This window comes from Pelecanus crispus, chromosome 1 (genome assembly GCF_030463565.1).
Source record: "Pelecanus crispus isolate bPelCri1 chromosome 1, bPelCri1.pri, whole genome shotgun sequence".
Lineage (NCBI taxonomy): Eukaryota > Metazoa > Chordata > Aves > Pelecaniformes > Pelecanidae > Pelecanus > Pelecanus crispus.
The window spans coordinates 95,209,296-95,220,536 of record NC_134643.1 but is presented as its reverse complement, the minus strand read 5'-3'; the positions used below and the strand labels follow the sequence as shown (position 1 = coordinate 95,220,536).

Genomic DNA, 11,241 nt, shown 5'->3' with positions numbered 1-11,241 from the left:
GCCCTAGGGGAATTCTGCATTTTCTGTTGCTGCCCCTGCTCATCTTTCGCATGGAGAATTTTCTTCTGTTCATATTTAGTTCCTGAAATGTAAATATTCTCAAATAAAACTCTAGAACATCCTAGAGAAAGTTCTCTGAAAGCTTTAGAGCCTTGACTAGAAAGGTAAGGAAGGCTTCAATTATCTGTCGTGTTGTCATCAGAATTATAATGAGAGTTTCGAAGTCTGCCAAAACACATTAGTCTCCTCCAAACCCAAATTGTCCAGAAATTGTCCAATATTTGCTCTCTCCTTTCATGCAATTTTACAACTCCCTTTTTTTTTTCCCTTTCCCCCAGGATCTCTGGTTTACCTTTTTTTTTTTTTTTGTGCAAGTGACCTTCATGTGGGTATGTGGAAAGCCTTTTGAAACATCTTGATTTTTGTTGAAATTTTGAGAATTGGTTATTGGAGTAGAGATGAAGGATGGGAAATTTTAATACCAAGGATGATTCTTTGAGGGAGCTTTTTAGAATAGTTCTCCGGCCCACTGTGTTCATGGTGACAGTGGTGTGACTCATTGAGAAAACTTCCTGGCATTTCTGCCAGCTGCGATTTCTCAGGAGTTTAAAGGAGGTGATAACTGAATTATAAATAGATGATAGGTTCCATCTGTAAATTTCAAAGCTAGATCCAGAGTTTCCCAGAGGGTGGGGGTGCTTTTTTGGACCCTGGGTTGATTCTGACTATGATATTTTGCCAAAAGAGCAGCTGATTAGTCTCCAGACATGCAGACACACCAGAGTCCTTGTAGCGAGATGCTCGCTCAGTGTCTTGATTCTGTACAGCACGCGTGCTTGGAATGACTTCCAGATTCACACTCCAGTTCAACCCCTCACTCTCTTATGTCTGCAAGCCATCAGATATTTACCTGACTGCTGAAATCCTTAGTGTCATGTGGGAGACCAGTGAAATAAAAGCAAAATCGTATAGGAAGTGATAAAGTCTGCGCCAGAGAATCCACCTTTGCTACTGATATTCTGAATTGCCCAGCCTCTCTCATACTAGTTCATTTTAAGGAACTGATTGATTTAAATGTGTCATTTAAAATGAATAAATATTTACAGGCTTACTTTTTAAATATTTTTGTTTGAGGGCTGGGATATGTGATTGCCTATATGTGCATTTCAAGTACGTGCATATGTGTGTGTTTTGCTGCACTACTCTGCTAACTAGAACTACTTTTAGATGGACCTCCTACCATCATGTCAGTCGGCTTTTCTTAGTATAGAAGGGAGCTGAACCATGCAATTAACTTCATGGAGACCAGTCTGTCTGTGCGGAGCAGGGAGAGGGCTCTTCCCAGGCTTGCTTTTGAAACGAGGCATGCAGTTGTGCGGTCTCCAGCACTGGAGATGCTCGGTGGTGCTTTCCAGCCAACAGGAAGTGCTAGCAGTCGCTGGTGGCTAATTTAAGCAGCCGCTTTTTAAAGACACAGTGTCAGTGGCATCCATTCTGTGTATGCAAGCAGACGTGGATCTGGTGCTGTTGAAATGGCACAGTGTATTAGGGTGGTGATGGGTGCCCCACAGGGCTCTGAGTATATGAGAGTGGCTTCCTTTTGCATGAACTCACTTGGCTGGAGTGTGAACCAGGTGACCAGCAGTTTGCAGCTTAAGTGATGTTTCTGCCTCCTTTGCAGACCTGGGAAGGCTTCGGGATTGTTGTCTGGGTCTCAGGGCACAGCCTGCTGGAGGCACTGGAAGTGGATTGGTTCCTGGTCATGCCCGGTGGAAGGAGGGGACCCAGCCGGCAGCAGCTAAGCCGTTCAGCTTTGCCTTCTCTCCAAACGCTGGTTGGCGGGAGCTGCGGAAACGGTACCGGTTTGAGAAACAGGTGAGGACAAAGGTAGGGTTGTTGAGACACCTGCAGCTAGGATAGCGCTAAAAGCTAGGAGCCTTGCTCCACTCTGACCTCTGCGCGGAAGCGCGGCTTCCTGGTTAAAGCAAAGAACTGGGAGATAGGAACCTCGAGCCCTCTGCTGTGGCATTAGGAGATGGCCCATCCAAGAGGGAACATACCCTCTGTGACAAACCTCTTCCAGCTTCTTTTCTCAGCTCTGCTGTGGCGCATGCTTCCCTCTGTGCCCCTCTCTTGACTTCATGCGTTAAAATCAGCCCCATGGGGAGGATTGTGGAAGTGGTCTCAGCTACCCTTCACCGCTCACCATGGTCACAATGGCCAGGGGTGGAAATTGCCCAGTGGTCAGTTTGTCTTTCCGTGCAGCAGTTCCCAGAGCAGTGAGTCCTAGCAGATGATGAGTCCTTGTCTCGCTTGCTTGCTTGCCTGCAATGCCACAGGGAGTTAGTGTGACATGTCAGAGCTCAGCTGTGAGTCCCCCTCCTACATGATAAAAAGGTGGGGCAGGAGGATGCCTATATTCTGTTCTTGCCCTGCTGGCTGCAGATGAAACTAACTTGCACAGCTGGCAAAGCTCACCTCCATTTTCTGGGGAAGTTGGGGGCTGAAAAAGGAACACATGGTGACATTTAGGTCTCCGCATTTGGCGTAAAGACTAAAAATGCCCAGTGTTACTGCCTTCCATACAGAAGTTGGCAGACTAGAGAAGCTATTTGCTGCATGTTGAGGCCCTGATCTACTTGGTATAGGTTCATCCTTACAGAGTAGAGAGATCCAAGCCATTTAGCTTTGGCCTTTAAAGACTTCTCTGGCTGGGACAGATGGATGGATGGCACGGTCTTAGATTCTTGAGGAACAAGTGACTGTGTTGAGGCCATGGAGTCAGTGCCCCCAAGGTCCCAGGGGAGCATCGCTTATCCTGTTTTTAGTCAGACACAGCACAACTTATGTCTGAACTTCCTCCATCAGTTTAGTCTGCTGGAGCTTTTAGTTGTCCTAGCCTCCTCTGAAGGCTAGGAAAGAAGGAAGTGTGAGAACACTTGAGAGGTCAGTCTCTAGGAAGTGGCTGAACTCCTCCATTCCATTTTTAGTTACCTCTCTTTTTAAGAGAGGAACTGTGAGCAGAAAGATGATGGGTACTTTGCAGTATTGGAGAAGGAGGCTGGGTGGTCCCGTAACGTCCTAGTAATGGGTGGAAGGACCCAACATTAAGCGCTTAGTCTGGCACAGAGTCCTCAATGACTTTTGCTTGGAGTTGCTTCCTCACTCTGTACCTCTGTTCCTCCATCTGCAAGTTTACTGAAGTGTTGCTGGGCATGTCACAGCACCTCTGGCAGACCAACCTGTTGTCTAGAGAAAATGCTGGATAAGAGTTTTGTCTGAGCTGAGAAGATGAAGCTCACCACCAGTCTTGAGACAGAAATATGAATGCAAGACTGCTGCCATCTCTCCTCTAGCAATGCCCAGCCCCAAATTCACAACACCCAGTACTCTATGTCCTGGAAAATGGTAGAGATGATATAGAACGTTTACCAAGTGAGTGGTATCTGTCTGCTTCAGGAATGGTAGCGCCATCAGCCTCTCCGCGCCTCCAATCACAGCGCTGATTACTCCAGAGCCTGTACGTCACTGCCGGATCCCTGAATTGCCATTGGATGGGAGCCTTCTCTTTGAATTCCTATTCTTCATCTACCTACTGGTAGCCCTCTTCATTCAGTACATCAACATCTATAAGACTGTCTGGTGGTACCCATACAATCACCCTGCTTCCTGCACCTCACTGGTGAGTTCCCCAGCAAATGCCATCACTCGTGCTTTGTCATTACACAGCTTCTTTCCATGCTTCTTCAGTCCAGGAATCACCACGCATTTGACATTAATGGCGTGAAGGGGAGTTCACATGCACCCCCATCAGACAAGGCCATGACATTGCCATTTTACAGGGGAGAAAATACATGGAAGGTGAGAGAGAGAAAGAGAGAGAGGGCCCATTCAGTAGAAATTTCTTGCAGATACTTGCACGGCCTAGCTAGCCCCAAGGATTTGAAATGGAGTTGAGACTCCAGGAGCTGGCTGTGGGTGCTCCTTCCCAGTAGAAACAACGGAGCCTGAGAGAAGGGAGATGACGGAACCTTTCATTAGGATCTCACACCAGGTCAGCAGCAGAGGAGTTGAGGAGGGGGTCAGATCCTCAGCTATTGTAAACTTTCCAGTCTCCTCGGTTTCAGTCTTCTTCCTGGCCCAATAAGCTGCACAACGTGGCAGTGACTTGTACCTGAGTCAGCAAACCTCATCCGAGTGGAGCTAGCCTCTGAAGTGGTCCTTCAATTTATATTGTGTCCTTGCTGCTTGGAAGCATGAGGTGGTTCCTTAGTTAACCATACCAACAGGTGGTGCTGCTGTTCCAGTTATCCAGCTGTTAGTTTCAAGTTCAGCTGTGCGATGCTGGACACAGCTTTCTTTGAAGAAAAAGCATTCTGTTTTAGGCTCCCTACCCGAAAGGATTTAATGGTCATTTGTTTGTTCCCATCAGAAGTCAAGCATTCTTTTTCACCCAAAATGTCCTTGAAGTCCCAGACAGCAGTATTCAGTCTGCTCACTGTTCTAGCCAGAACATATTTGATGGCTTTATTGAAAAATCATAAATGGTCCAAGAGCTGTATCTAACTTGATGCAGCTGGAGTCAACATTAACTTCTAATGCAGATCTATGGCCCACGAAGATGACATTTCTCAGATCAACTTATCAGGGAGAACCGGTCACTACAGACCTTTTCTGAGACCTAAAGTGAGGTCTAAAGAGCTAAAGTGAGCTGGTGTGCTCTGGACTCCATTTTGGCTGCCCTTGCTCTGGTTGCTCAGTGGCTTTTCCCAGGAGAACTTGCAAGCTGTTCTCCATAGTAGAATCCTGGTCCTAGATGTCCCTTTGACCCCAAAAATACCTGCCTGAAGGATGGGTTTTTTTGTTTTCAGTGGAAATCTCCCCATGGGAAGGAACCTCCATATGGGGAAGATCTTGCTTCTGGAGATATTCCTTTGTTACTGAAGTTTATAATTTCTCCCTCATCCCTAATAGAGAGATTTGGGGAACACTTACACAAGGTCCTAATGTGCTCAGAGCAGCCAGCTTTCCAGTCCCACCCCAGCTGGGTGGTTTCAGAGTCCCTTCCCCTGGTGAAGACCTTTTCTCTTTCCTCCTTCAGAATTTTCACCTCATTGACTACCACCTGGCGGCGTTCATCACAGTGATGCTGGCGCGGAGGCTGGTGTGGGCCCTCATCTCTGAGGTAACATTCCCACTGTTCCCTCTCCTGCCTGTAGTACTGATTGCGGAGCATGACCATCCATGGCCTGAGAAGGTTCTGCAAGTTGGATAGCTGGAGGGTTTCTTCCCCCAGAATAAGTCTGGCTGCGAAGGACTAAGATTTTGGGGATGCCTTTCTGCCCTGGAGTTCTCTCCTTGAGGCCATTCATGCCCTGCAGTATTGGGTAGCTCTGTTGCCTCTGCAGCTAGGAGGAGATGAAATTGTCCCACTTGCTTCTGTGTCCTTGCAGGTGCAATACTGTACCTCACTGTCTTGTGCCAGAGAAGTGGCTGAGAGAATTACAAGTCAGGTAGCAGAAAGGCAAATAGGCAGGTTAGCCAAGAATGAACAGATTAGAGGGGAAAGGTCAGGATGTGTGATTACACTAAAGTGAAATAGGAATAGCTGGTAGAACTGCTTTTCCAGTCCTGGTTACTCAATAACTCTGAAGCTCTGGTCATGTCACCTCAGATTTTGAGAGCCATTTCGTGTTTGTGAGAGCAGAACCAGGCCAAATACATGTTTGAGAAAGGTTGTTTTGAGGAAAATGGAAGTTCTGTCCACTGAAATGGTTAATACGACTCCAGGCTAAGCAACTGATCAGTAAGTTTAAAAATAAACAAATAAAACAAAGGAAAAGTTATGTCCTGTTGAATAGGTGAATGGACAAGATGGGATCTCTGAAGTTCTCTTTTCATCTCCGATTCCTGCCATTTTCATTTATGTTCACATCCTCTGTAAAACCTCTCACAGACTGAAATTTCTGCATTGAAACCTTCCATGCAAGTTCTTGCACGTACCATCTATTGGCTCTAACCCCTAAGAATCTTTTCATAGTTCAGTTGCCTTCTCCCCTCTGGAGACTGGAGCAAGCTTTCTTGCTGTCCTTTTGAAGGTGGTGCCTCCTCACGAGACTGCAGGCTGTACAATGCAGTAGAGATGAGTGATGGAAATCTAGTTTTGGAATTGCCAAGGTGCACCATCTTCTCTTCCCTCAGCTGAGAACTGTGACATTCCAGTTCTTTAGGAAAATGAATGGTGAGACCTGATCCTTCTAAAGGAAAGAACAAGAGGAAATGTGTTTCAGGCTCTCCTGGACTATCATCAGAACAACATGGGACTTTGCAGCTCTGATTTTTAAAAGGCCCTATTTTAGTCACGCCCAACAATTTGTGCTTATTTGAAATTTTTGGATTCTACCGGTCATGAATAAAGTCAAAGGCGTTTGTCTTGCTAAGAGAGTTAGTCTCCTGCTCCTGGGAGGCAGAGGGTAGCCATCCCTGTTACAGTGCCTCCTGACACCCTCTCCTGGCTCCTCCTCCACAGGCATCCTCTGTGCTCATGTTCTAGCACTAGCGTTAACAGGGCTGCTGAATGTTTCTTCTCCGTTTGCAGGCCTCTCAGGTGGGTGCGACATCAGTGATTCACTATATGGTGCGCCTGGTGCTGCTCACCCTCTGTGGATGGGTGCTCTGCTGGACTTTGGTCAACCTCTTCCGCAGCCATTCTGTTCTCAACCTTCTCTTCCTGGGCTACCCGTGAGTGAGACCACCTTGTACCTTCAGGGTGGAGGGGAGCATAGCTGCTTGGGGATGGCATGAGACACCATGGGAAGCAGAGCTGTTGGCTGTAATCTGCCCCCAAAAGACATGCAGACAAAAGTCTCTTCATTTTAGGATTAAAGGGGGAGTAGGAATGGCTGGGGATCATGCAAGGAGCTTACAAAACAAATTGCAGTATGCTGTTTGTGTGAGGGGCCTTTACTGTGACTGAAGACTGAGACACTGGGATGACTAGTTCCACAAATAGGATTTAAAGAAGCTTCTCTGCATAGCTGTCTCACAGGGCTTTTCTCTTCTCCCCTAACCTCTTAGTGGGGAGAAGAGTTGGCCACTAGCTTCTGGAGTGAGGGTTCCTACATGGTGTCCCTCTCATAAGGGCCAACATCTGTTGAGAAGGTGCCCCCTGCTTCATGTTGGGATGGCTGGCATTTCAGCCCCTTGTTTTTCTTTCCTTCCCTGCAGGTTTGGTGTTTACGTTCCTCTCTGCTGCTTCCACCAGGACAGCAGAGCACAGCCCCTACCTGCAGACTGTGGTTACTTGGTACAGGACCAGATGGTGGATGATGGGGCTTCAGCTGTCAGCAGCCTGGTCAAACCCAAAGATTTCCTCTCGCTTCTGTGGGAATCCCTAAGAGAACAGTTCAATAATCCTACGTCTATCCCCACCCACAGCTGCCCCCTCTCCCCAGATCTCATCCGCAATGAGGTGGAGTGCCTAAAAGCAGATTTCAACCGCAGGATCAAGGAAGTTCTCTTCAACTCTCTCTTCAGTGCCTACTATGTGGCATTCCTGCCACTGTGTTTTGTGAAGGTAGCTCTTGTCTGGTGCTCTCTGTGCCCCTGCCCGCCGTCTCCTTCTGAATGTTGTGTGAATTGCTGCCAGGCCAGATTCCTGGTTAATTCCCCTTTTCTCTGTCTCCCCTTTGGCAGCCCGGATAGCGGAGCATGGCTGCATCCGGAGTGCACTAGTACTGCTCCTGGTTGGCGGATAGGTATTGCCATAAATGTGATGCACCTCTAGTCCCATCACCCCACCTACTAACTCCCCTTCTCCCACCCCCTGTCCGAGACAGATGGATAGCTGTGTCCTTCCTAGAAAAGGGAACCTGTCGTTACCTGTCTCAGATCCAACATCCTGGCTTTTGAGTGCTTGGATCAGAGGCTTTGGTGTTCAACCTGTTAGAAAACAGAGCCAACTAGGATGCTTGGCAAGCTAAATCCAAGAAACTCTTGTCAGTGTGGGGGTTGTATTTTTTAATTTGTCTCTTTTCTAACTTGAACGAGCTCCAGTTGGTGTAGCAAAATGGGCAGGGCTCCACAATACATGTAGCAGTCTTGGTGCAATTGGTGCTTCTGGGGCAGTTCTGTGGCAAGCACACCCCCTTGTTATCTGCTGCTGGAAGAGGAGATGCACCAGCTGCAGCATCATCCCCCTGCCCTTTCTCCTTCAGGTCAAGGAGAAGGGAGTCTTGAGTGTTTCCTAAGCCGTAACCCTCTGAAATCACTAGTCCAAAAGCGCATGCCTGTAATGTGTGGTGTGGGTCTGCTGGATGCACATGCAGTACGTCCCTTGTCATTCCCTCCTCTGTTTTGTGACAGCGGTGCCAAGTTCTTGTCTGGTCTCTTTGCAGAGCACCCAGTACTATGACATGCGCTGGTCCTGTGAGCACCTCATCATGGTGTGGATCAATGCCTTTGTCATGCTCACCACTCAGCTCCTGCCTCCCAAGTACTGTGACCTGCTCCACAGATCAGCTGCCCACCTCGGCAAGTGGCAGAAATTAGAACATGGTTCCTACAGCAATGCTCCACAGCATATGTGAGTGTGGGGATGGGGAAGGGTTAGCATGCCCAGCAAAGGGCTGAGAAGACATTCTAGTAGCTAAGCAGGTATTGGCCATGCTTATCTACTGAGGAAGCTTCCCCATTCACCACAGTGCCAGGGGTCACAGGTGCAACTCTGCAGGTTTTTCTGTTCCCTAGAAATAGAAACATCAGCTCTAGAGAGCTGCCTGAGCTCCTGCGGTCACCACTGGTTCCTTCCCAGAAACAAACGCTGAGATCTTCTTGGCCACTGGAGAAGTAGCTTCTGCAGGGGCAGGAGGTGGCCCCCTCCGATGCAGTGGGCTAGATTCTTGCACTGGGAGCCATTTGTTGACATTACTCAGTCAAAGTCCATCTGGTGGGCTTGTGATCACCTCTCTGTGCTTTTCTAGTGGGAGCTGGGACATGTCCTTGTGGCAGAGACTTTGGTATTTTTCAAGATGCAGTCAGTTCCTTTGAACCCATGTTCAGGGCGTTGGGAGCACAGATGCTAACGCTCTGGCATTCTTTCCCTGCAGCTGGTCAGAAAACACAATATGGCCACAAGGAGTTCTGGTGCGACGTAGCCGATGCCTGTATAAAGCAGTTGGGCCTTACAACGTAGCAGTGCCTTCAGATGTGTCCCATGCCCGCTTTTATGCAAGTATCTTTTCTCGTGCTTGACATGTTAATGACTGTGGGAGGGAGGAGAGGCTCAAACCTAGCTGCAGCAGAGCAGATCGTGCAGAACAGAGTTCAGTGCTGTGCAACAGCCTGTTGCTGCTAAGCAAAATACCTGTTCTCAGCAGGGGGGCCTTCCCATTGCAGTATTACAGTGATGTCTCGGCAAGATGGAAGCCACCACAGCTGCCTTGTCAGTGCTTTCTCATTACGGTGACACAGCTCTCCCATCAGGCAGTGGCATATTCTTAAGAGGGTTCTAGTTAACATCTTCCAGGGAAATGGCAAAGTATGTCAGCTGCCCAACAGGTTATTTAACCCATCCTCCCCTTCTCAAGTAAAATGACACTTTTACATGCCTTTTTTTTATGCTGCTTTCCCTAAGTAGCAGCTAGCGGTGGTTGGAGTACAAACATTTTTTCTGCCCAGCACAGTGGTTGCTAGCTCAGTGATGCCCAATAGCATTATGCAGTGTTAAAGTTGGGAGGGGTATGTGCAACAAATTATAGAAATCTGTCCTTTTTAACTGTTTCCCTGCAGTTCCTTTTTCACCGTCCATTACGGCTGCTCAACCTGCTGATTCTCATCGAAGGCAGTGTGGTCTGCTACCAGCTCTACTCACTGCTGCGCTCAGAGAAGTGGAACCATACCCTCTCCATGGCCCTCATCCTTTTCTGCAATTATTACGTCTTATTTAAGCTCCTCCGGGACCGGATAGTATTAGGCAGAGCATACTCCTACCCGCTTAACAACTATGGACTCAAGGCACACTAGGCTGGCCAAACGTGTACCCCTTCTCTTTCCCTTCCCACAGGGCAGGGAGGGAACCTCAGAAAAAAAAAATATTTTCGTACAGTTCTATTTTTTTCTTGTGGCGTTTATAAATATTTAAAATATTTTATATTTTGTATACTATTGTTTTTGTGGGGCGGGAAGGGAACCAGTGGCAATTAAATGTCGCTTCATAAACAAGGTGTTATTTTATATATATAAAATAAGATCAATGTGTATATACCGTATATCCATACCCATACATATATCTATGTGAAGCAACAGGATTGTGTGTGTGGTCACTGTGTCTGCTTTGCTCACACAACTGCCTTGCTACTGCATACTGTGGGGACAGAACTGCTGTTAATTAGGAACTGGTCTGCTGTAGAACTTTAAGCTAACAGCCAGGGGAAGAAAGGAAACATGGGGGCCTTTCACCAGGATGAGTAAAGTTTAGCTTAGTAACCTCAGTACTAGGGAAGTCTTACACTGGAAATGTGCACTGATGTGATACCAGTTTAGGGAAAGGGAGGAAGCAGTGTGTGGAAAGACAGACTTAGTTACTGTCAGTCAGTAAAAGCTCTCACTTCTTTCTTATTCCCACTGCTAGCAAGATGCAAGTATTATTATTTTTAAAAAATAGCAAACTTTTTGTGGTTTGACTCGACGATCTTAAAGGTCTTTTCCAACATAGATGATTCTATGATTCACTTTAGCTTCTATCTGTCTTCCTAGTAACGTGAGCTCCCTCACTCTACCCAGAGAATGAACTAAATATTGAAGTTATCATTTCAGGGTAATGTATCATTTAGGAAGGTATTTGAAATAAATAGCTTCATCTAGCAGGATGGTAATTGATTATTTTAAACATCCATCTCTAATCCCTTGAGTAATAACATTAAATTAGGGAATATTCAGCCATTTCCTTCAAGCAGTAATGTTCCTGGCAGAAATTTATTCTTGTCAAACACTTACCAACTCCCTTATTGCTATACAATGCATTTCATCAGTGTTTCACTCTAAGATATGTTAGTAGTGTTTAATAACTTATCATTAATAATAGAGGAAATATTTTGCTTTTTAACTGTTCTTCATAAAGCTTAGCTATACTAGAATCTAGTGAAAAAATAGCTGTGGCAGTATCACACAGAGGAACTGAAGATAAAAGACAGTATCAACCATATAAATAATTTAACTGTGGATGCTGGTGACAGTTGATGG

At 46.7% G+C, this 11,241-nt stretch overlaps 1 protein-coding gene across 1 annotated transcript; it reads left to right on the top strand.

The window, feature by feature from the left end:
* Window positions 1-1,687: 1,687 nt before the first annotated feature.
* Window positions 1,688-10,194, top strand: TMEM39A (transmembrane protein 39A). The gene is made up of 8 exons (XM_009480395.2): window positions 1,688-1,875; window positions 3,460-3,682; window positions 5,102-5,185; window positions 6,599-6,741; window positions 7,228-7,576; window positions 8,397-8,584; window positions 9,108-9,228; window positions 9,790-10,194. The coding sequence occupies exons 1-8, from the start codon at window positions 1,763-1,765 to the stop codon at window positions 10,021-10,023; spliced, it is 1,455 nt and encodes a 484-aa protein (XP_009478670.2). The 5' UTR covers window positions 1,688-1,762; the 3' UTR covers window positions 10,024-10,194.
* The last annotated feature ends 1,047 nt before the right edge of the window (window positions 10,195-11,241 follow it).